Genomic DNA, 25529 nt, shown 5'->3' with positions numbered 1-25529 from the left:
AAAATACATAATCACCGACTCGCGAGGGGCCTGTCGGAACGTCGAACAAGGCTGCACTCCCTTCCTAGCCTATCGAATATACCAAAATTGCATACGGGATACGGACCCCGCACACCGTTACCTCATATGGGCCCCTGCTCATGAGGGGTTGGCAGGAAACGAGGCAGCAGACGCAGCCGCCCGCGCGCTCTCTCACCGGGCTGTTTTCTCCTCCCCGTCCGATCAGGAACCCGATTTTAATCCGGTCTATACATTCAAAGATATTACAACATATTATCAAAATTGTCATCGCCTTTACCCTAGCCCATGTAAAGGCCTGAAGAAGGCGGATGAGCGGCTCCTTCTCCGCCTTCTCACCAATACATTGCTGTGCCCGGCAGCGCTAAAACGTTTTCACCCCTCCTTTAGCGGCAGCTGCCCACACTGTAGTGCAGTGTCTTCTGACACTTATCACATGGTGTGGGCCTGCCCCTCCAACCCCGCTATTCCCCCCATCCCCAACCCAACCCGGGAGGACTGGGAGGCGACCCTGCTCGGCTGCCACGACTTACAGGCCCAACAAGCCTTAGTCGGGCGCGCCCGGGCGGCGGCAACCGCCACTGGGGTCCCATACTAGGGACCTCCACCTAGTGTTTGTAAGGATCGGTCCCTTACGGGCTGATCCAAACATACCTCCTGCTCATTCGTAATGTTTTCACCACCACCACCACCACCCTCGGGCTGCACTGGACACTACCCTCCACTTCTGCACCTCTTTCTCCCTTTCTTCTCACTTCCTCCTTTACCCTTCCTTATGGTGCGCTTTGGTTCGGGTGTGCAGCGATATACGTGAGACAGTTACTGCGCCATTTCCTTTCCTCAAAAAACAATCTATCTTCAATTTTCCATTTTCTCTAGTAGGGCACCTGCTCCTTTCTTTTTTCATTCCTTCTTTATCCCTTACGGTGCTATTCGGGTATCTAACAGGATAAGTGCGACAGTTGCTCATTCATTTCCTTTTAAAACCAATTTTAATTTTGTGTGACCTCCACTATGGCACCCATTCTTCTTTCACTCCCACCTTCTTCCCTTCCCTTACGCACTGTTCAGGTGTCCACCGAGATATGTGAGACAGATACTGCGCCGTTTCCTTTACTCAAAAAGCAATGCAATTTTAATTTTATTTTTATTAACAGCAAAAGCGACTACTATGGGCATTTCATAAATCTATTTTGTTTTTAGTTCTCTCTCCTGCTATTCGTCTACGCGGAATTTCTCGTATGTATAGCTCGTGAATTATGCAAAAGCGTTCTTGTTACAGCCAGCGTCTTCGCTTCGGCGGACGCGCTTCTGGCCACGCGCGTCTCTTCTCTCACTCTTTCACTCTTTGCACATATCTTTTAAACTCTCCTCTGTCCGCACATGGCAGCGGTGCTGGCTCGGATCGAGCCAGTTCGCAGACCCGTGCACTTTCCTTGTCATCCTTCTCTCAGTAGCACCAACCATACCATTCACGTGAGTATCACCATCGCCGCAGTTCGCTAGTCTCGTGCTCGTTACCTCAATGCAGCGTTCATAGCCGCTCGCCCGCCCCATCAGTCTCGCTGACCGCTGCCACTTCGGGCGTTCTACCTTCACTACCGACGCAGGAGTGCCGTGACCCAACTGTTCAAGACGGTGACATGGACACGCCGCCCACTGCCTCACTCCAGATTGCCAGGCGCCCTTCCCTGGCCGAGACTGAAGCCAGGCAGAGGGAGGCTGCTGACAACTTCGACTCTGACATGTCTTTTGTGGAGGTAAGCCCCCACTCTCTTCCAACAAACGCTGGCAGTTCTACAGGACGCGCAGTTGCCTGCTGCTCTCCCGGCGTATGTTAGCTTCCGGCGACGATGTTCGAAAGTAGTCATGCCAGTTCGATTGGGAGTTCCGATAGTGTGCTTTTCCTCCTCACGAAGCACTGCAACCAGTTGTCTGAACGACAAGGGCAGCTCTCTTTGTTCAGAAACAACAAGTTAACAAAGCGTGCACGCATAAACGTGCATGCTCAGTTTGCATGTAAGTTCGGCCTATTTAGCGCATCATCATCAAGTGCGTAAGACGGGAACAAAGAGGGAAGACGAAAAGCCATTTTCATAAAATATTCTAGAACAACGATGAAGTCGTATGCAGCCCAGGTCGCAGCTCGCGCTCGCAGCCTGAGCTGTTCACTCACGTTATCGCAGTTTGAACCCAGATGCGAAGCCACAGGGAAAAGCGCCTTGTATAGATAACGCTGAAAGTGGGTGGTAGGCTATAAGCTCACACGCCTTCTGAACAAGACGCCTCAAGCCGTCTGCTTTGCACTGTGCTCGAGAAGCGTCCACGGCAACGCCTATGTGCGTCCTCATTCCGCCGCGGCCGATAGTGGTGCCGGCGTTCCTCCTAAATCTGCGGCATGTTATTTTTTTAAATTCTGGGCCACCATTCCCCGGCTTTTAGCTTATTTTAACACAATATGTTACTGATTAACGTTGTTCACTACATACTTAGCTGGGTTCAAAATGGCTGTTGCTGCCACCGCTCAGCTGAGTCGGTGCTCAACGCTACAACGCGTGTTCGCATTTTTCGATTCTATTTCGGTAATTAATTCTAAGCATTTACTTACGCAATCTGACCCACCGCTCCGGTGAAAGATTCGCCCCAATACAGACGTGAGAACTTAATTTTTTTTATTTTTTTGCAGAGAATCACTCCACTGAGCAGGAAGGATCATTGGCCCTTAATGAAGGATTGGACCATTTTAAAAAAAATGTCTTTGCTCTGAGCGCGCAGCGCTTGATTATTGCATATTTGGATTATGGAGGTTTAAAGTCCCAAAGCGACTCAGGCTATGAGGGACGCCGTAGTGATGGACTCCGGAAATTTCGACCACCTGAAGTTTTTTAACGTGCACTGACATCACACAGTACACGGCCCTGTAGAATTTCACCTCCATCGAAATTCGACCCCCGCGCCAGGGATCGAACCCGCGTCTTTAGGGTCAGCAGCCGAGCGCCATAACCACTGCGCCGCCGCTGGGACATAAGAATAGTAATTACGATGAACGCGAATCTACAACCAACGTACTGATTAACTCCCCTTCGTTCTCTATGCAGCAACTCCTCATGTCCGAGCGCAGAAGGCGTCTCCAGTACGTCCTGCCGCCTGGCGAGCAGACAGTCGACGAATGCTGGGATTGCCGAATCAACTTCCAAGTTGAGTCCAGGCCCGCAGCCCACGAAGGCTACGAGCACGATCGCTACTACTTCCTCCTCTTCTCCATCCCGGTATACAGCATGCGCCGGCAACACTCCAAAAGCAAGCCTACCGTGGCCCTCCACACACGGGGGAGCAGCTCTGAATGAAGGGCGGCGCAGAGTCCGCCAGCGCAGCCGCCAACCACCGCCGTTTCCCCCAGGACCAGTGGAGACTTCGTGCGCGGCTTCTGCAAGAAGCTCTTCGCCCACAAGAGCGACCGAGACGAGCACCTCCGCCTGGAGCACGTCCGTCGGCGTCGATTCAAGCATCCACGCTGTGCCACTAGCGAATAGGCCAGCGCGTCATATCGTGCCGATTCGATACGACGCCAGAATTTGCGTCCCGCTGTAAGGGCTGGGAGCGAGAGGCGTGATTGGAATAAAAATATTCGCTTGTGTGTATATCCAGACCTCCATCCTTTAGGGCGGTAGCCTGTGATGCATCGTCAAAACACAGCGTCCGAATCCGCACTTTCGAATACCTACCCTTCAAGCTTTGCATGCATGAAAAGGAGGCTTGTGTTGCGACAAATTAGGAACCGTTGGCACGAACGCGTTAAGCTGAGCACTGAGGAAACGACTTCACCTTATTTCGTGCTGTTAGCATAAGTGGTTTGCTGAGACGAGTTATTTAGGTGGTCGAACTTTCCGGAGCCCTTCACTATGGCGTCCCTCATAGCCTGAGACGCTTTGGGACGTTAAACCCCAATAAACCAACTATAAGTCATCCGCTTATCCGTCATCGTATTACAGCAGGCAGCGAATTATTGCGAACGCTGGAGACTAAGCAATAAGCTGAGGGGCCAGCTTAAGCGTTCCGTAGTTACCGTTTATTCGAAACGACTTTATATCCCTCTTACGCGGGCACCTTGGAGGCCTTGTAGAATACGGTCCTTATGTTCAGCGGCGTTAAGAGTGCAGCTACACGGTACGAATTCCGCGCTTTCGCTGTTGGAATTGAAGGCACCCGTCGGACACCTTTAGAACCCAAAGGAGCGGCCTTCGAGAACGCGCGATCGCAGTGGCGTCCAACGTCAAAAAGCAAAAGCAAAGAAAACTTATGCAGCTAAGAATCTTTGAAAATATCTTTAAAAGATACGAAAAACCATGCCATGGTGGCTCAGTGGTTACGGCGCTCTCTGCTGACCTGAAACACGTGGGTTCGATCCCGGCAGCGGCGGCCGAATTTCTAGAGTCCGGGAAATTCTAGAGTCCCGTGTGCTGTGCGATGTCAGTGCACGTTAAAAAACCCCACGTGGTCGAAATTTCCGGAGCCCTTCACAACGGCGTCCCTCATAGCCTGAGTTGCTTTGAGACGTTAAACCCCAATAAACCAATAAACCAAAAAGATGAGAAAATTTTGGTCATGCTTTTCGGGCGTTTATATTTTAAGCCCATAATTCAAGATAGTAAAATTGTTGTAGCAACATCGAGTGCCCCTGGTAGTCAAGGCAATACACAGAACCTACTGCTGCTGATGAGAGCAGGTTTCGCAGTTTTGTTAAGAAAGCAGTACGAATAGAATATTGTCTGAGCTTAACGAATGAACACAATAGCTCACTTTGCTTTTGAAACACTCTCTTCAGCCACCTCATGCACAACAGCGGATGCTACGCCTCAACGACTGTTTCACCTTTGTGCTGCACTGTGTACCTGCGCTGCTTCTCCTTTGTTTTCGCTCCTTTGGTGAAAAGAGGCCTATAGCTGGAAAGGCCTTCGAGGAATGCCATGTGACAGGGGTTTTCGAATGAGTCAGCAGCTTATCTGTCAGCTTATCCGCTTAGGAAACTACCGACCCATGCTATGCGCTTAAGGATGTATTCGATTTCTAGTGCATGTGGATGCATAGTATTGTTTTATTGTCGCAGTATACACTTCATAGCTTAGGATAACTGAACTGGGCTGTCAAATATAAACACTCGGCAATGATGAAGGTCCTTTAAAAACGTCATTAGCGCACTGCGGTTGTTCGCATTTCATGTTATGCGATAGGCCGGTCGTGACTCACGGCATCGAACGAAAGCAACGGCACCGGACCGGAAGTGGTGGATGCTGGGTTAGGTCACTTTATGACTGCATGAGTCATATGACGAATCATGACTCATGACATAGACCGTAAGTAGTCACCAGACCAGAAGTTAAGTGAACTAAACCTAAAGTGGCACCGCTGGACCGGAAACGACGTCATCCAAATCAGCAGTTATGTCGTAAGACCAGAATTTTCTCCTGCTGAGGCGCCAAGTGACACTATGCTATCGCCTCAAACACATAATGTTATTGAGTGTCGCTCAAATTTTGTCACACCTTAATTCGAAATCAGAATTGAGTGCAGAGTGAAAGCTGTGTAAGATTTTCTTCGGCTAACCAGCACAGGAACGCGAGATGAAACATCAGCCGTGGCCGTTCAAACACTCCAATTTTTTTGCTACCGCAGTGGCAGCAGCCTCTGAGGCATTTCCCTTTTAGTGGGTGAGGCTGCTCGAAGAAATCTCGACGGTGACAGTCGTGTTTCGATGCGGTGTGTCTCGGCGACAGTCGGCGACAGTCGTGTTTCGCACCGTCATGTCATAGCAATGGAGAAGCACCCCCTATTCCAGTGTGTCGCCTATCCTTCTCAGTCATTACTCCACTGGGCTGTTTACACTTTTACATGTCAATGAGTGCCTCATGAGAGCTGTGTTGTACATAGATTACAAATGGCGAGAAAAAGAAACAAGAACGAAAGTGCCCTGCCCGCAACACTACTTTTTTTTCTTTTACGTATTATTTATTCTGTACGAATTCTAGCTTTAAATCCCAAGATTATCTCAATACGCCACTCCTTGTACATGAGTGCGTTTGTATCCGCTATGCGCCCTGTTGGTGGTGAAAACGTGTGTTGGTGGTGAAAACGTGTATTGCCGATGACGTAAATAGCGTGGGCGAAGCCCCCTACATGGCACTTGGATGCCCCCTCACTGTGAGGAGGCACCCTCACACGAAGGCTAGCCCCTGGAGCGCAATCCTTCTGCGAGCGCTGGAGATGACCCGGCGCTGGTCTTGAGTTGTTTTTGTTTTTGTTCTTGTTGTTGATGATGATGTTTAAGACTTTATTTGTGGGCAAATTTAAAAGGGAAGGGTGATGGGATCAGGCAGACGTGGACGAGCAGATCAGTGGCCGATCCCCCGCCGTGGGTACGTGCCATTAAGCCTGAAAAAGGACAGCATTATCATCATCATCATCCCCACCGGTTGGCACGACGGGCTTGGTATGTTTTACAGTGGTGGCAGTAGCAGTGTAATTTTCGTGATTTCAAAAAAAAGCTGTTTTGGGGGAAAGGAAATGGCACAGTAAATGTCTCGCATTGTTGTGATGCGTGGTTCATGAGACGCGCGCGTTCATGAGCGCGCGTTCATGCGAAGGAGCAGACAAGTTTCCAGGGGCCAACGCTGCGTTTATTCCCGCATGTTCGTCGGTGCGTGGCTGGCCGATAATAACCCACCCGTAGGTTGCGGCGCAGGCCTTTTACTAGGTTATTGGCGCGCATGCGCATTAGCGACGGCGGCGGCGATAGCCGGACACCACACGCATCTCGCTGCACGCCCGAACAGCGCCGTAAAGGGACGAAGGAAGGAGTGAAAGCTCGGCGTTGTTTTTAAGGCGGAAGCCTTTAATGCCTCATCATTGTAAGCAGGAGTTGTCGACAGAAAATGTCACGCTTTTCAATTGGTCGAAATGCTCGTGACGTCACAGTGCGCGAATTTCAAATGGGGCCAATTGTACTTTGTCTAGTAATCATGCGGGACGGAGCTGTGCTGACGTGTCTCGCATGGGCTCCCGCCTCGAAGCCACTTTTCGGCAGAAAGAGTCAGCCTTCGGGCTCGAATATTTTGGACGACATCCGGGCCATTGTCCAGTGCCTGCTGAAGCCGGATTTTGCCAATCTACGGACACCTAGGCATATTGCCGGCTGACTGCCGGCCTAGCCATCGAGCTCGACCTAGCTCGTCACCTCTCCGCCGGGAACTGAGCTCCCAGGGACCTGCAAAGATGGAGTACGCCGTGGAAGGCGAGAAAATATCAGCGTCGGAGCTCGAGGACGGAAAATGGGAAACCATTCTTCGGTACCGCGACCGACAACGAGGCCTGAAGAATAAAGGGCCCGCATCAACCGACGACGAGCCTGCGCAGGGGCACGGCCAAGGCAAGTCTAATTCCAATTTTCCATCGCGAAAGAACGGGAAAAAGCTACTTGCACTCAGCAAGAAAGCACTTCTCCCGCGCTTACCGACCGATGACTACAAAATCGTCTGCCGACCACAAGGTTGGAATCTGAGGGACTTTGCGCCCGGACTACTACTCTTCTGCGCCTGCGAGGTGTCCAGGCTGCCGTATGATACGATGAAGAATGAAGACATTATCAGAGTCAATACGGCCAACAACACCTTCACGCTATGCACGCCCGATCGTCAACGGGCGACTGCATACGCCAAGATTGAAAAACTGAACCTCCAAGGTCAAACCTACAACGTTACGTCGTACGTGGCGGCGCCCGAAGACTCGGTAAAAGGGGTCATTTACAACGCCTACGCGGGAGACTCGCCCGAAGCGGTTCGCCAAGGCTTCGGAAACAGAAACGAAGGAATAGAAGTTGTGGATGCCCGAAGGATCGGACAGTCCAGAACAATACAAATCACCTTTTTTGGAAAGAAGCTACCCAGCCAAGTAATCTATCAGTGCGGCGTCTTTCGGGTCCACCCCTTCAGGGAGCAACATGAAGTATGCTACAACTGCAGGAGGGTAGGACACCGGGCCGACGTCTGCTACAAACCTACAACGAACCTTTGCCGCCGCTGCGGAGAAAATCACTCGCCTCCACCTGAGGGAGAACAGCCAACCTGCCAACCCGTCTGCATCGTCTGCAACGGGGGCCACAACACAGGCAGCCGGAACTGCAAATTCCGGCTGATCAACAGGAACAAACAAGGAACGCCCCATGGCAACCAGGCACCCAAGCAAGGGGACAACGACTCATCACTACACGGACACCAATCTAGGCCCAGGAAGAAGGAACAGGGTGCTACCGGAAAAGGAGGCAGCCACAGCCGGAACAACTCCAGCTCCTTCCCGCCCCTGGGGAACCCTGCAGGGAACGACAAGCGAAGCTCGAGCCGCGGACGCAGCGATAGCCGCTCCAACAAAAAGGTGAGCTGGCCAGCAGAGGCCTCCCAATCTATTGACGCTCGAGAGAAGGAGTTTCAGATACAACTACAATCCCGAGACAGAGAAATTGCCAGCCTTAAAAAAGAGTTGGCTGACATTAAACGCCTGTTACAAGCGCATCAGGTACAGAATGCCACTGCGGCTAGAACGCCACCCACCGCGTCCCAGGCTTCGACCAATAGTGCGATGGAAACAGACGCCATTTGCCACACTCCCTCCACCGCGTCCCAGTCTTCGGCCCATAACGCGACGGACACAGACGCCAGAATAGCAACTAAAAGACCGCTTCCTACAAAAGAAGGCGAGGAATCCAAACGAAAGGCCGAGGCTTCGGAAGCCGACACCCCGCAGCCGTCGAAAGCGCCTACCAAACTCAGGGCAGACATCAATACTCTGTCAGAGAGAACTAGCGCTATATCAACAGAACAAGCAACCTTCCAAGGCCTCGTTACTACCAAATTTGCAGAGATAGATATTCGCTTTGCAACACTAGAGGGACAGGTATCCCAAATAGCCACGTGCATGCAGCAAATAATGGATAGGCTTACAACTATCGAGGCCCGCCTACCCCCCATCTTGGATCTGTCCACGACGCCACAACCATCTATAACCCAACATGGCACAACGCCAAAAATTTGAAATTTGGCAATGGAACTGCAGAGGCTTCCGCCGCAAGCGGGCCCACTTGCAGCTCCACATCCAACAAGCACCGTCTGTTACAACCCCAGACGTGATTGCATTGCAAGAAGCTAGCGGCAGGGCTACACTGCCAGGCTATAAAGCATATCTGCCACCTCATTATGATACTAGTAGCGCAGCCGGCTCCTTCAGAGCCACTCTGGTGCATAGAAATATCACCGCAATTCAACATTTTATAAATGATTCGGAAGAAGATTACACCCTACTTGAAATAGTACCAAGGCAAAAAGGAGACTCAAATCTCTTCATCCTTAATGTATACAACCCGCCCAGAAACAAAGGCAATGGACTCCCACACTTGTTGATAAACACAGTAAAGCTGGCTGCTAGGGCTCAACTAATAATTGTGGGAGACTTCAACGCTCAACACCCAGCATGGGGATATAGCAAAGCAACTCCGAAAGGGAACCTGCTCTGGCAAATCATACAGTCACTAGGGCTCACAACGCTAAACAACCCGAGCGACCACACACGCATGGGTAACAGTGTATGTGTCGACACATCTCCAGACCTATCCCTCTCTAAAAACGTCAAGGACGCAAAGTGGGTCAACACCGGGCAAAACCTTGGTAGTGATCATTTCATCCTTAGCATCACCTTCCCCACGACAAAACTTAAAAACAAAGCAAAAGAAATACGAACCACGGATTGGGACAAGTTCAGGCAACTTCGCGACAAAACAGCTCCAAAGGAGATCTCTAACCTTAGCGACTGGGTTATCTCCCTGAATGAGGATGTCAGCTCCACTACCGTTGCGGTGCCAGTTGAGAAGGAGGAGCAGATTGCAGACTCAAAGCTGCTACACCTGTGGCAGGCACAAAAAGGCCTCCAAAAACGCTGGAAGAAGCAAAAACACAACAAGCGACTACGCAAAAAGATCGCTGAAATCGAGAGGCGAATCGAGGAACATACACTTACTCTCCAAAAACAACAATGGAACCAAATATGTGAAAGCGTCAATGGGCAGCTCGGAAATAAGAAGACATGGCATCTTCTAAGACACCTGCTCGACCCAGAACAAACACGTCCCGTGCAACAAAGTCAACTGTACAGACTCATACATAAATATGAGGGTACACCTGAAGACCTAATCAAAGAGCTAGCAGAACGTTATCTAAACACGGATGATGGTACCACTCAACCAGACTACCGGGGGACTCCTAATCCAAATTTAGACGCAGACATCACAGACGCAGAGGTCTGGTACGCAATTGGAAAACTGCGGACAACATCTGCGGCAGGACCAGACAAAGTAACAAATAAGACTCTCAGGAACTTAGACGCAACGTCGATCGCGGCGGTTACAGACCTTATGAACAAATACTGGCATGCAGGCAACATACCACCAGAGTGGAAACACGCGAAAATCACTTTTATTCCTAAAGCGGGTAAGAAACTCAGCACTGAGAATCTACGCCCAATTTCATTAACATCATGCCTAGGCAAACTCATGGAGCATGTCATCCTCAATAGGCTCCAAAACTATGCGGAGGACATGAACCTCCTACCTGAAACAATGTTAGGATTCAGGGCCCAACTATCTACCCAGGACATACTCTTGCAGCTTAACAAGGACATAATTGAAGCTGACGAGGGAACAGGAACGAAAGCAATATTGGGTTTAGACCTTGTTAAAGCTTTCGACAACGTCACCCACAAAGCCATTTTGACAAACTTGTCAGAAATCAACCCCGGAGAAGGGACGTACAACTACATCCGATCCTTCCTCACTAACAGAACAGCAGTGATAACGGTCGGAACAATAGAGTCTGCCCCAATCACACTAGGAAGTAAAGGAACGCCACAGGGCTCCGTCCTGTCCCCTTTCCTTTTTAACCTCTCCCTCATCAAAATTCCCCCCAAACTGGCACAAATACCAGACCTACATCACACGTTCTATGCAGATGACATCACACTTTGGGTAACCAAAGGATGCGAAGGCTACATAGAAGACACACTCCAAGCAGCAGTGGACATCATTGAGGCATGCGCATGGGAATCCGGCCTCACTTGTTCTGAGCAAAAATCTGAACTCTTCGTGATCCGTCGTAAACAAAGAGGTAGGCGTACCACGACATCCCCCCCGCAAATAAACGTCTATGTTAATGGACGATCTGTCAAAGAGGTACAGACCATGAGGATACTGGGGTTGTATTTACAAACAAATGGAAAGAATACTGACACACTCACTAAGCTAAAACGCACGGTAGAAGCGACGGCGCGATTAATCCGCCGCATAGCTAACCGCAGACAAGGGGTGAGGGAAAGAGATTTATGCCGACTAGTGCAGGCCTTTGCGCTAAGCAGGATACTCTATGCCACCCCTTATCTCAAATTTTCGAAAGCAGAAAAGGACAAATTGGATAGTATGATACGGCAGGCCTATAAGGCTGCTTTAGGACTCCCACTAAATGCCTCAACTGAAAGGCTTATGAGGTTAGGAATACATAACACCTACAATGAACTGAAAGAAGCCTATTTAATGGCTCAAACAGCGCGATTAGCCAATTCCAGAACTGGCAGGAGTATTCTTACCAGGCTCGGAATTAACTTTCAACCTACGAATAACGATGCTAAAGTAGATTTACCCCGCGACTATAGGACGGCCCTACTAATCAAACCACTCCCCAAAAACATGCACCCCCTACACCATGAGGGTAGAAGACAAGCAAGAGCCAAAGCCTTACATAACAAATACAGACAGTGCGCTGGAACACTTTATGTAGATGCGGCAGAATACAAAAATACCAATGCCTTTGCAATTGTGGTTGTGAACGAGAATGGTGACCACATCGTCTCGGCGACAATCAAAACGAAATCCTCTGAAACGGCAGAAGAGGCGGCTATAGCCCTCGCCCTAGCGCATACCCAAGGGAGCATCATCTTCAGCGATTCCAAAATGGGTATCAATAATTTCGCTAAAGGGCGAATTACAAACACCTCCCTTAGAATCCTTAACGCAACCAAATTCTCACCAAATTATTCCGAATTGATATGGGTCCCAGCCCATTCGGGGAATCCGGGGAACGAGGCAGCCCACAATAAAGCCCGAGGTTTCGTCGACCGGGCAGTGGATGAGTCTGGCTCCCTGAATTTCACGAAGGACTCCATGATCACATATCATGATCTCACCAATCATTTTAAACTAGAGAGGAGAATTTTCCCCCCTCCAGACAAAAGACTTACTAAAGAACAAGAGGTTACGTGGCGTCGTCTACAGACGAGATCGATACGCACCCCATCACTCCTCGCGCACATTTATCCAGATCTTTACAACCCAAACTGCAAACACTGTGGCCACCGTGCTACCTACGATCACATCCTGTGGGACTGCAAAATAGAGCCACCTCCGGGTGATCTAGTTACAGCTCCTTCTCTCGAGCGGTGGGAGACCGTGCTGGCTAGCTCTGACCCCAGAACGCAAGTTTTGGCGGTGGAGTGGGCTGACAAAGTCGTCGAGGGCTATGTACTCTCGACCACTTAACGCGACCTCTTGCCAAGCTCTTCCCGGCGAATAAAATGTTTTACAATCAATCAATCAATAGTAATCATGCAACCAATTGAAGGGATCGTATAGTGATGCTCCAAGTAAGTGGGAGTGAGTTTAGTTAATTGCTTAATTAATCAATTAGCCTAATTAAGGGAGAGGAAAATGAAGAGGTCAGAAGAAAGAGGAAAAGAAAAGGACGCGCGTCGCAGCGACAACAGCGTCCGCGGAAGGAGGCGCTGCTGAAAAAACAGATAAGTACGAAGCCGCGTTCGCTCCACCACCACGCACTTCCCCACTCAGTTCGACGTTGCTCGTTTCATATACATTGTGTCGAACATCCTAGACAGTTCCAACATTTGACAGGTGAATGACAGAACACGATGGATAGAAATGCAATAATATAAATATGAAATAGCCTAATTAAACTTTCTAGTTAGACCGCATAAATCAATAAAACCGAGAACGAAATTGGTCGAGTTAGGGAATCGAACCAGGGTCTCCGGTGTGCGATACGAGCACGCTAGCCACTCCGTAATGCCAGCTGAATGGTTTTGGAATGAACAAAGGCGCGTCTAGCTAATACGGCGTCTTCGTTCACTCCCATCTTCCCCCTTTCCCTTACGGCGAGGTGCAGGTGTCCACCCAGATATGCGAGAGGGATACATTTCCTTTCCTCAAAAAATAATTTTACCGTCCAGCAAGGCGTACAGCCGAATTGGCGATGGCGTTCTGTGGACTCCCTGGCAGCGTTGCAAGACGCTGTCGCGTTCCACTCTTACAGGCGAAGCTTAACATGTTAACCACACATCAGTAACACACGCAGACAGCTAATGGACGCGTCATTCGCTGGCAGCACTTTAATCATCATTCACAACCACATTCGTGGCAGAATGCTGTACTCAGGCTTTCGCCTTGCACCACTTTAGTCGCCAAAGTGACTCCTAATTTTTCACATTCCCGTGAAGGCCCCGACAACATGGAGAGCAGGGTAGGGCAAATAATTCAAAATTAGGAGGACTGTTAAGCTTCGCATTAAGAGTAGACGCGATAGGGAGTTCTCCTTTTCCCTCTTCTCATTCCTTTTTCTTTCTCACTTCACACCTAAACTCAAGTTGCAGTCGTAGTTCGTCGACACATCGTTCTCGACAAACCCGATGGCAAGAACGCCAGAATAGCTTCTGCGCCCAACTAACCGGCAGTAAGCCGCAAGCTTCGTGGTGAATGCGTCTTCGATGAGCGCTGCGTTGTTCGCGTGATTGTGTGATTCCTGCCTCCCCGCACGGGCCCACTGCGCCCGAACGAGACGAGCGGGAGGCGCTGCCGTCGCGCGCTATCTGTTGGGGCAGTGGCGTGCATTGCGAGGAGCAAGAACGAAAAGTAGCAGGTAGTGGTTTTAGTAAAGCCCCTCAATATACTTTAGATTGTAATCGGCGCCGCCTCATGGAACTACACGCGCGCCAAGCGATGAATAGCGGAAACGTACTGCTGTCCGGGCACTTTCGATGAGTTCTTTTTGACTCGTTTCGTCCAAGCTGGTCAGAGCTGCCTCCCACCCCTGCTGCGTTGTCTGATTATTGACAGTGACAGCCTGATTTCGTTGAAGGCCCTTACCATATGGCACAGGTTCGCCTTTTCTCCGCAGAATTTGCATTGTGAGTCAAATGACTCCTGTTTATTGCGTGTAGTCTTCGTGGGTTGTTTTTAGTGTTGGTCTGTAGCTTTCGGAGGTTTCCCCTTTGTCCAGTGTCTTAGCCGGTGGAGGGTATACCGACAGGATAATCTTAAGAGCTGAAGTACGTCGTTGTAAGTTAGTACTGGGGTAGGAGGTTCCACGGCATCCGTACTGGGTGCCCGGGGGAGAAATGCTCGGGGTGAGGCTTCGAACGCCACCGCGGCGGCCGCGTTTCGAGTTTGCCGTGTCGATTGCAGCGCCGTAACACACAGCATAGCGAGAGGAGCAAGCAGTTTTGGGGGCGCTTCGTAGTGCTATTCCACGCCATCTTCCTGAGCTTATTGACATGAGCTTCTGCGCTTTGTCGAAGCCACACGTGGTGCCTGTCAGCTGTCTGGGTTGTGTCTACAGAAGCGAGGCAAAGAGTGCTATCAACCAAACGCGGGCTTCTAATCGTTCATAATGTGCACTCACGTTTGTAGAGGCCCAAGCGACTGACGGCAGCAGTCTTTGGTCGCCTAGTGGAATAACTGAAGTGCCATCTGGGCAGCGCCGTATAGAACGCAAAAGGCGCCCCTGTGCTGTGCGACGTCAGCGCTCGTTAAAGATTTCCGGTGGTCGAAATTAGCCACGTACATCCACCACGGCACCTCTTTCTCTCTTTCTTCTTTCACTCCCACCTTCTTCCCTTCCCTACTGCGCGGTTCAGGTGTCCACCGAGATATGTAACAGATACTGCGCAATTTCCTTTCCTCAAAAACCAATTTCCCAATTTTACCGCCACGTAGCTTAAAGCACGATTGAGGTGTCCACTGTTCCAAGAGGGTACTTATGCGCCTCCCCTCTGCTTTCCAAGCTCCCGTTACAGTGATCTCCAGCTTAAAGCTTGAATACGGTGTCCACTGCTGGTTACAACGGAAAACGGCGACGGCGACGCCGCGAAACGCAGAAACGAGCGCCAAATTGCTGCGCTCTAAAAGGCGCCCGTGTGCTGTGCAATGTCAGCGCACGTTAAAGATCCCCACGTGTTCGAAATTATTCCGGAACCCTCCACTGCGGCTCCTCTTTCTTCCTTTCTTCTCACTTCCTCCTTTATCCTTCCTTACGTTGCGGTTTAGTTCGGGTGTCCACCGATATACGTGAGAGTTACTGCGCCATTTCCTTTTCTCAAAAAACAATCTCCAATTTTTTATTTTCTCTACTATGGCACCTCTTCCTTTATATTTTCACTCCTTCTTTATCCCTTACGGTGCTATTCGGGTATCTACCGACAATAAGTGGGACAGTTCCTGCTTCATTTCCTCTCAGTTGCTGCTTCATTTCTTTTTAAAAACCAATTCAAATTTTTAAGGCGAAAGCCTTTAATGTCTCATCGTTGTAAGCAGCAGTTGTCGACAGAAATGTCACGCTTTTCAGTTGGTGGAAACGGTCTTGACGTCAGAGTGCGCCAATTTCAAACGGGGCCAATTGTACTTTGGCTAGTAACCATGCAACCAATTGAAGGGATCATAGAGTGATGCTCCAAGTAAGTGGGACTGAGCTTAGTTAATTGCTTAATTACCCAATCAGCCTAATTAACTTTTCTAGTCAGGCCATATAAATAAATAAAACCGAGTAGGAAATTGATCGAGCTCGGGAATCGAATCCCGGTCTTCGGAGTGCGAGACGAGCATGCTATCCACTCCGCCATGCCAGCTTTTTTTTTTCTTTATTGACTCCGCCATGCCAGCTCGATGGTTTGGACTTTGTTCATTCCAAACTCCGCCATGCCAGCTCGATGGTTTGAAATGAACAAAGGCGCGTCTAGTGAATACGGAGTCTTCGCTCACTGCCATCCTCCTCCCTTCCCTTCCGGCGAGGTTTAGGTGTCCACCGAGATATGAAAGACAGATACATTTCCTTTCCTCAAAAACCAATTTACCGACGAGCGAGGCGTAGAACCGAATGGGTGATGGCGTTCTCCCCCCCCCCCCCCCCCCCGCCCCTGAATTTTGACGGGTGTCCACCGAGATATTTGAGACAGTTACTGCGTAATTTCCTTTCCTCAAATACAATTTTCATTTTCTTCATTACGGGCCATCTTTGACTTTCTTCTTTCACTCCCACTTCCTCCCTTCCTCTGCGGTGAGGTTCAGGTGTCCACCGAGATGACAGAGAATTACTGCGCCATTTCCTTTCCTCAAAAAATCGTTGCGTTCAAAGGGCAAGGCATCGCGCCGAACGGGTGGTGGTGTTCCGTGGACTCCCTGGCAGCGCTACACGCTGTCGCGTTCCACTCCTAAAGGCGAAGCTTAAGCGGCATTAATTAGCAGTTAATTAGTATTCAGGCATTAATTAGCAATTAACCAATAATTAGTGATTTGTCATCACTTGGTAATTATTACTCAATTACATGTGACGCCAACAGTGCCACAGAAGCAGTCAAAGTGGTGCGGAAAACGCTTTCGCCTCTACCCACTTTAGACAGTCAAAGTGCCCCCTGAATTTTTCTGGGACCTCCACTCCCCCACCTCTTTCTTCTTTTAATCCCACCTTCTTCCCTTCTCTTACGGTGTCCACCGAGATATGTGACAGATACTGCGCTACTACCTTTCCTCAAAAACCAATGTAATTTTAATTTTATTTTTGTTAACAGCCAAAGCTACTTGCTATGGGCATTTCATGAATGTATTCTTTTTTTAGTTCTCTCTCCTGCTCTTCGCCTACGTGGCATTTCTCCTATATATCGTTCGTGAATGATGTCATACCGGTCACGTCTTTATCACCATCGCCGCGGTTCGTAAGTGTCGTGCTCGTAACCTCGATGCAGCGTTCGTAGCCGCTCGCCCGCCCCACCAGTATCGCTGACCGCTGCCACTTCGGGCTTTCCAACTGCATCACCGACGCAGGTGTGCTGGGTCCCAACTGTTCAAGAAGACGGTGACATGGACACGCCGCCCACCACTGCCTCACTCCTGATTGCCAGGTGTCCTTCCCTGTCAGAGACTGAATCCAGGCACAGGCAGGCTGCTGACAACTTCGACTCTGACTTGTCTTTTGTGGAGGTAAGCCCCCACTCCCTTCCAACAAACGCTTGCAGTTCTACAGGACGCAAAGTTGCCTGCTGCTCTCCTGGCGTATGTTAGCTTCCGGCGACGATGTTCGAAAGTAGTCGTGCCAGTTCGATTGGGAATTCCGATAGTGTGCTTTTGCTCCTCACGAAGCACTGCAACCAGTTGTCTGAACGACAAGGGCAGCTCTCTTTGTTCAGAAACAACAGATTAACAAAGCGTGCACGCATAAACGTGCATGCTCAGTTTTCATGTAAGTTCGGCCTATTTAGAGCATCATCATCAAGTGCGTAAGGCGGGAACAAAGAGGGAAGACGAAAAGCCATTTTCATGAAATATTCTGGAACAACGATGCAGTGGTGGTGGTGAAAATATTTTAATGAAATGGTTTAGGAGGTTGTAGCCGTGGTTGGAGCTCTCAGTCCGGAACCCCATTGGCGTAGGCTGCTGTCCGGGCTCTTTCGATGAGTTGCTTTTGACTCTTTCCGTCCGAGCTGGACAGAGCTGCCTCCCACCCCTCCTGCGTTGGCTGGTTATTAACAGTGATCGCCTGATTTCGTTGGCAGGCCCATACCATATGGTACAGGTCCGCCTTCTCCCCGCAGAATTTGCATTGTGAGTCAAATGACTCCGGGTCTATGGCATGCAGTCTTCGTGGGTTGTTGTAAGTGTTGGTCTGTAGCTTTCGGAGGTGTTGTTCCTCCCCTTTATCTAGTGTCTTAGCCGGCGGAGGGTAGACCCGACGGGATAATCTTAAGTGCTGAAGTATGTCATTGTAAGTTAGTAGTGGGGTAGGAGGTTCCACGGCATCCGCACTGGGTGCCCGGGGGAGAAATGCTCGGGCTGAGGCATGTGCGCTCTCGTTCCCTGGGATGCCCTGGTGACCTGGTACCCATATTAAGTGTTTGTGTGTGGGTTGGTAGCCACGGATGTAGCTATCTTGCAGGATTTTAGCTGCTAGCGGTGCGACCCTGCCCCTGAGGTAATTGCGATACGCTGTCTGTGAATCTGTGAGAATGTATATTGAGCTAGTGTGTGTTGCAGCTAGAGCAATCGCCACTTCTTCCGCAGCCAGTATGTCCTGGCTAGCCAGTACTAGTCCGTCGACTGTTGTATTTTGGTGCACTACCGCGACGGCCGTCATTCCCTGCTCGGGACCCGCAGCATCGACATAGAACACGCCCTCGCGCCCGCCGTAGTGTCTTTTCATGGCTTCGGCTCGTGCTTGTCGTCTTGACTGGTGAAAATCAGGGTGCATATTCCTGGGTAGTGGAGCTGCCTTGAGTTGTCCTCTCCATGAGGCTGGGATGTCGGTTTTGGTGTCTAGCTGTCGGGGGCAATTGATGTTTAAATCACTCAGGACTTGTCGGCCAGTTCGAGTTGTGGAGAGCCGTACCACCTGCGCCGTAAGGTGTGCCTCTATCAGCTCATCGATCGTGTTGTGCACACCCAGTCGCAAGAGCCGGTCCGTCGATGTCGCAAGAGGGAGTCCCAGGGCCTTCTTGTAGGCAGTTCTGATTATGATGTCGAGGTTTTTGATGTCACGCTTCTTAAGGCGGAGGTAGGGCGCTACGTAGACGACGCGGCTTACAACGAAAGCCTGCACCAGTCGCAGAGTATCGTCTTCTCGCATCCCCGATTTGCGCGTCGTTATCCTGGCGATCATCCTGGCGACTTGCTCGCTCACGAGCCGTAGTTTCTGGAGGGCAAGAAGGTTGTTGGCGTTGTTATTTATGTACAGACCCAGTATCTTCATGGTCTGAACTTCCTTGATGGGTGAGTTGTCTACGCGGATATTGATGGTGTCTTGATTCTTGCGTTGACGGAAGACTAGCAGTTCGGATTTTTCGGGTGAGCACGTTAGTCCACACGCCCGGGCATAATTTTGAACTGTTGTCGCCGCGGTTTGTAGTTGTTCTTCAATCATTCCCATACTTCCCGTGGTTGTCCAGATGGTTATATCATCAGCGTACAGGGCGTGGCGTATGCCCTGTACCTGATTGAGAAGAGGTGGGAGATTTAGGAGCGCAATGTTGAAGAGAAGTGGGGATAGTACTGCCCCTTGCGGAGTGCCTCTCGTGCCCATCTTCACTTACGTTGTGTGTTTTGAGCTGGTGCTGATGTTGACGGTTCTGTCCGTAAGGAAATCGCAGATGTACGAGTAGGCTCGCTGTCCGCAGTTCATGCTGTGGAGGTTGTTGAGGATTGTGGAGTGTTTGACATTGTCAAACGCTCCCTTGAGGTCAAGTGTTAGAAGCGCTCGGTTACTGTTCGTGCGTGCGGGATCAATGACTTCACGTTTGATTTGCAGAAGCACATCATGGGTGGACAAGTGTGCCCGAAATCCAAACATCGTGTGTGGCAGTAGCTCATTGTCCTCAAGATAATTGGAGATACGGGTGTGGACTGCCTTTTCCATGAGTTTGCCTGCACACGACGTGAGGGATATGGGGCGCAGGTTTTCAATGCTGATTTTCTTGCCGGGTTTGGGAATAAAGTGTACATTGGCTGTTTTCCATGCTTGTGGAATGGTGCCGGTACGCCAACATTCGTTTATGTAATCCGTGAGTTGCTGCAGAGCCTCCGTGCCGAGGTTGGCCAGAAGTCCGACAGTAATTTTGTCTTGTCCCGGGGCTGTGCCTCGGCGCATATCTGCTAGTGCTGCAATGATTTCCTCTGAAGTGAAATCTCTGTCTAGGTCTTCGTTCGGTTCCCCACGGTACTCCTTATTGTAGGGTTGTGGGTCTCGCGCGGTGCAGATATAGCGACGCGTGAGTTCATCCACGAGTTCATGATCCGTGCCTTGAAAGCTGTGTAGGGCTCGATGCAAATTTCTGTGTTGTTCACTCTTCGCTTTCGGAGGGTCAATTAGGCATCGCAGAAGGTTCCATGTAGCCTTGGTGTCTAGGCGGCCTTTGAGGGATTCGCACTTCGTTAGCCAATTGGTGCGAGCGAGGTCCCATGCGTATTGGTCTGCTTGAATAGTAAGCTTGGCTATTCGAAGTCTTAGTTTCCGATTGTGTCTTTGTTTTTTCCACCGTTTTATAAGACTACGTCTTGCTTCCCAAAGGTGTAGGAGGTGGTTGTCAACAGCTGGGTGGTCCTCCGTGGTGGCAAGAGACTTTGTGAGCTTTTCTTTAAGGTCGAGAATGGAAGCCGCCCAATCTTCGTAGCTGGTTATTTGTTCGGATGTGGTTAGTTTGGTGTCCTTTCTGAATGTCTCCCAGTCTGTAATTCTGGCTTGCCCTCGTGGTTTGCTGTGCTTGTTGCTTTCGAAGATGGTCTGCAGCACGTAGTGATCGCTGCCTAGGGTCTCTCCTGTATTGAGCCACTCATAGTTGCGGGCATTGCGGACGAGCGTGAGGTCGGGAGAAGTATCCCGCGTTACGCTGGTGCCGACTCGCGTCGGGTGCTGCGGGTCCGTGAGTAGGGTCAGGGCCATGTCAGCGATGGCGGATGCTAGTTTTCTGCCTTTCGTGTCTTCCCTGGGGTATCCCCATAGGGGGCTGGAAGCATTAAAGTCGCCAACTATAGCTAGGGGAGCTTTTTGGGCTTCTCTTAGGGCTTTAAGAAAGATCACGTCGAAGGCTACGCGGTGCTGTTTGGGGCGACTATATATATTGAGTATATAGGTGCCCTTGCTGTTTCTGTGCTGTGGCAGTATTTTTATGAAGGTATTTTCAATGTCGCTGTCTAGATTAAGGTCTACAGTTATTGCCGTGCATGATTTGTGGACCAAGATGCATGTCGAGGGATTTGTTTGATGTGTTGAGTATCCTCTGATCTTAGCCTCCATATTCACTTCTTGCAGGGCTATTATTTGCGGCGTATCGGGATGAGAGTCTATGTATTGCTGTAATGTTTCCCTCTTCCGTTTTAGTCCCCTGCAGTTCCACTGTAGGATAGTAAGTTTATGTCTACGTTGTGGAGCCATGCTGAACACTAGAAACTTGTGCCTCATCATGTGGTGCGCCCTCAGGTTGTAGATCTGGCTGAGTGCTTGGCAGACGACGAGTTCCCATTTTACCCTGCAGCTTTGTGCCTCTGTTGTGAGAACCATCTGATAATTCCTGAAGTTTGCGGTCAATTCTGATCTCCTGCGATTGCATCCTTATTAAAACTGGTTCGAGGTTTTCCATCATGGGTTTAATAACTGATTCGAACATACTTTTGATTGTCGTCTCGATCATAATTTGTAATTTATTTTCAATGAGGTCTTGAATTGTTTTTTCCAAGCGAGTGATGCGTTCCTGGGTTTGGGGGTGCTCTGTATATTGCTGCTTTAGTGCCTGCGATGGTGGTGCCTGCGGAGTTGGTGCCTGGTGGGGTGCGTCTGGTGTAGTTGCTTGCCTCTCGGGGGTGCCAGCATCTAACTGGTGTGGAGACGGAGGGTGTAGCTCTGCCCTATCTTCTTCCATCGGACATGCCTGTTGCGTCGATGGAGGTAATGTGTTGTTTGGATTGACTGCGATGACTAACTGCTGTTTCAATGTGCTATTTTCTGATTTTAGTTGTTCAATCTCTGCTTTAAGTCGTTTGTAAGCCAACGCTTCGGGGGAGGAGGCAGCTACATCTGCCCAGCTCACCTTGCTGCCGTTGCGCTGCTCCTTGTTATGGGGTCCTGTTGTCTTCTCGGCTGGACGACTGCCGTTGTTGTGCGACACATTATCGGTAGTCCCAGGTCCATTGCTTGAAGAGCGTGAGCCGGGTGGTGCTGAGTTGTTGCTGGACTGGTCCTGGTGGGTCAGTCGGTCCCCGCTGCTCGATGGACCTCTGCTGCCGGACCGGTTCCGAAGCCTGGATCTTGACCGGTGGTTGAATTCTCCTGTCTTGGGCTTGGTTTTTTGTGATGTTCGGTACTTGTACTTGCACTGATTCGACCCCATGGGATGTGGACCTTCGCAGACCGTGCACTTGGGTTGGCAGTCGTGGGATTCTGGAACATCTTGCTGACCGCACTTCGGACATCTTGACTTCGAAGGGCAAGGGCAAACATCCGCCCGGTGTCCAAGTTTCCCGCACAGTGCGCAGGCTGGCGTTGTTTTCTTGTATAGGCGTACTGGAACCGCTTCACCATAGTAGAAGACGTGAAACGGAACCTTTCTTCCTTCAAACGTGATGGCCGCCACGTTGGAGGAACCTAATTTTCTCACGCTCACCACTGGTGCGTCCGGGGAGCGAAGCGCGTTCGTGATGTCTTCGTTGGAAACCCTCGGGTCCACTTGTATTACTCCTTTGCAAGTGTCGTCGGAGGGGCGGAGGTAGGAGTACACTGCCTGTGCCTTGTCCCCAAGCTGAATTTCGTGAATTGCCAGGATCTTTCTGATTATTTGGGCGTCTCGCACCCCGACGACGATGATGTTCTGTTCCCATATGGGCCAAACGCTGAGCTCGGCTGAGCCCTTGTCGACGCCAGCAGCAATGTGCAAGGTGTTTCCGACCGCGTTGCTTCCCCTGAATTTGCTGAGATCCAGCGTTCCTTTAGGTTTGATTATGATCACTGCATCTTGCTTGTCCAGACGCGGCTGCGGAGGAGGCTTCCAACGCTTGACTTGCGTGCGGGGCGTCTGCTGCAGCGGCGTATCCCCTGCCGCGGTGACGCGTCCATCTGGCGTTCGACCTTTTTGCCGTGCCGAGTGGTTGTCACGGGCTGATGCGCGTTCCCACTCTTCTATCTTGCGTTGGATAATCGCCTCCGTAACCTTGTCGAAAACTGGGGTTTTCGCCTGCGGCATGGTGACAATCTGCATCCCCTCCGGGTCGTATCCCATCAGGGTCGTCATGGTTTGCGGCAGAATTTGCCCGCGGAGCCGCGGCGGGCAGCTGAGTCGTGGCCTAACTGTTAGGCTTAGCAACTCGCGCGATCCGCTTGGTCTTCAAATTCTCGAAGGATTTGAGAAAACGGTCCCACCTGAACAAGGGTGGGTGGTCTCCTCGTTGTTCTGGAAGTGTAGCCAGATGGTGTCGCAGCGCTTCGGCAAATGCTTCGGGAAAGGATCATAAAATTCGGCGGAGCCGACGTGAGACACGTCCGCTCTTCCCGACTGCTGAGGCGCGTCTCTCCAACGATGCAGTGGTATGGAGCCCAGGTCGCAGCTCGCGCTCGCAGCCTGAGCTGTTCATTCACGTTATCGCAGTTTGACCGCAGATGCGAAGCCACAGGAAAAAGCGGCTTGTATAGATAACGCTGAAAGTGGGTGGTAGACTGTAAGCGCACACGCCTTCAGACCAAGACGCCTTGGCCATTTGCTTTGCTCTGTGTGTGAGAAGCGTCCACGGCAACGCCTATACGCGTCCTCATTCCGGCGCCGCCGATAGTGGTGCCGGCGTTCCTCCTAAATCTGCGGCAGGTTATTTTTTTAAATTCTGGGCCACCATTCCCCGGCTTTTAGCTTATTTTAACACAATATGCCACTGATTAACGTTATTCACTACGTACTTAGCTGGGTTCGAAATGGCTGTTGCTGCCACCGCTCAGCTGAGTCAGTGCTCAATACTATAACACGTGTTCGCATTTTTCGATTATATTTCGGTCGATTATATTTCGGTGATTAGTTCTAAGCATTTACTTACGCATTCTGAACAACCCCTGCGGTGAAAGATTCGCTCCAATACAGGCGTTAGAACTTTAATTTTTTTTTTTTTGCACAGAATCACTCTACTGAGCAGGATCATTGGCCTTTAATGAAGGATTGGACCATTTTAAAAGAATGCCCGTGCTTTGAGCGCGCAGCAGTTGATTATTGCACATTTGGATTACGGATCCGTAGGTTTAAAGTCCCAAAGCGACTCAGGCTATGAGGTACGCCGTACTGATTGACTCCGGAAATTTCCACCACCTGGGGTTCTTTAACTTGCACTGACATCACACAGTACACGGCCCTGCAGAATTTCACCTCCATCGAAATTTGACCCCCCGCGCCAGGGATTGAACCCGCGTCTTTCGGGTCAGCAGCCGAGCGGCATAACCACTGAGCCACCGCTGCGACATAAGAATAGCAATTACGATGAACGCAAATCTACAACCAACGTACTGATTAACTCCCCTTCCTTCTCTATGCAGCAACTCCTCATGTCCCAGCACAGAAGGCGGCTCCAGTACGTCCTGCAGCCTGGCGAGCAGACAATCGACGAATGCTGGGATTGCCGAATCAACTTCCAACTTGAGTCCAGGCCCGTAGCCCACGAAGGCTACGAGCACGATCGCTACTACTTCCTCCTCTTCTCCATCCCGGTATACCGCATGCGCCGGCAACACTCCAAGAGCAAGCCTACCGTGGCCCTCCACCTGGGCATGCACACGGGGGAGCAGCTCTGAATGAAGGGCGGCGCAGAGTCCACCAGCGCAGCCGCCAACCACCGGCCTTTCCCCCAGGACCAGTGGAGACTTCGAGCGCGGCTTCTGCAAGAAGCTCTTCGCCCACAAGAGCGACCGAGACGAGCACCTCCGCCTGGAGCACGTCCGTCGGCGTCGATTCGAGTATCCGCGCTGTGCCACTAGCGAATAGGCCAGCGCGTCATATCGTACCGATTCGATACAACGCCATAATTTGCGTCCCACTGTAGGGGCTGGGGCCGAGAGGTGCGATTGGAATAAAAGTATTGGCTTGTGTGTATATTCAGACCTCCATCCTTTAGAGAGGTATCTTCAGACGCATCGGCAAAACTAGAGCGATAGCTTGAGACGCATCGGCGAAACACAACGTCCGAATCCACACTTTCGAATCCCTACCATTCAAGCTTTGCATGGCATGCATGAAAAGATGGCTTTTGTTGCGATAAATTAGGACCCGTTTGCACGAACGCGTCAAGCTGAACACTGAGGAAACGACTTCACCTTATTTCGTGCTCTCAGCATAAGTGGTTGCTCAGACGCGTAATAGTTCGTCAGCTTACTTGTCGTCGTATTACAGCAGGCGCTGGAGACTAAGCAATATAAGCTGAGGCGCCAGCTTAAGCGTTCCCTCGTTGTCATTTGTCCAAAACCGGACTTCATATACCTGTCACGCGGCCACCGTAAAGGTCTTAAAGAATCGAATCTGGTCCTTATGTTCAAAGGCGTAAAGAGTGCACCTACTTGGCACAAATTCCACACCTTTGCCGTTAAGGGCCTTGGAGGCAAAGGCTCCCATCGGAGACATTTAGCCCCCAAAGGCGC

General features: G+C 50.5%; 2 protein-coding genes across 2 annotated transcripts in view; both read left to right on the top strand.

Moving 5' to 3' along the window:
* The window catches only part of LOC149347274 (uncharacterized), an 88599-nt gene that overhangs the window by 58661 nt on the left and 4409 nt on the right, over window positions 1–25529 (top strand). The gene's annotated exons all lie outside the window — the stretch shown is intronic.
* LOC149347275 (uncharacterized) lies at window positions 1161–24987 on the top strand. Its single transcript, XM_089586976.1, has 4 exons — window positions 1161–1431; window positions 1629–1778; window positions 17210–17365; window positions 24435–24987. Exons 1-4 carry the CDS (start codon window positions 1402–1404, stop codon window positions 24687–24689), a joined length of 591 nt encoding a protein of 196 aa, XP_089443102.1. The 5' UTR covers window positions 1161–1401; the 3' UTR covers window positions 24690–24987.

This window comes from Amblyomma mixtum, chromosome 4 (assembly GCF_055824585.1).
Source record: "Amblyomma mixtum isolate Tamu chromosome 4, ASM5582458v1, whole genome shotgun sequence".
In the NCBI taxonomy this organism is placed as follows: domain Eukaryota; kingdom Metazoa; phylum Arthropoda; class Arachnida; order Ixodida; family Ixodidae; genus Amblyomma; species Amblyomma mixtum.
Note: the sequence above shows the minus strand (reverse complement) of the source record. Positions and strands in the feature narration are given on the sequence as shown.

Coding starts and splice junctions, on each gene's coding strand:
- LOC149347275 (XM_089586976.1), top strand. CDS start 1,402: ATGGCAGCGGTGCTGGCTCGGATCGAGCCA. Junction 1,432..1,628: donor TGCTGGCTCGGATCGAGCCA/GTTCGCAGACCC, acceptor CTACCGACGCAG/GAGTGCCGTGACCCAACTGT. Junction 17,366..24,434: donor CTGACTTGTCTTTTGTGGAG/GTAAGCCCCCAC, acceptor TTCTCTATGCAG/CAACTCCTCATGTCCCAGCA.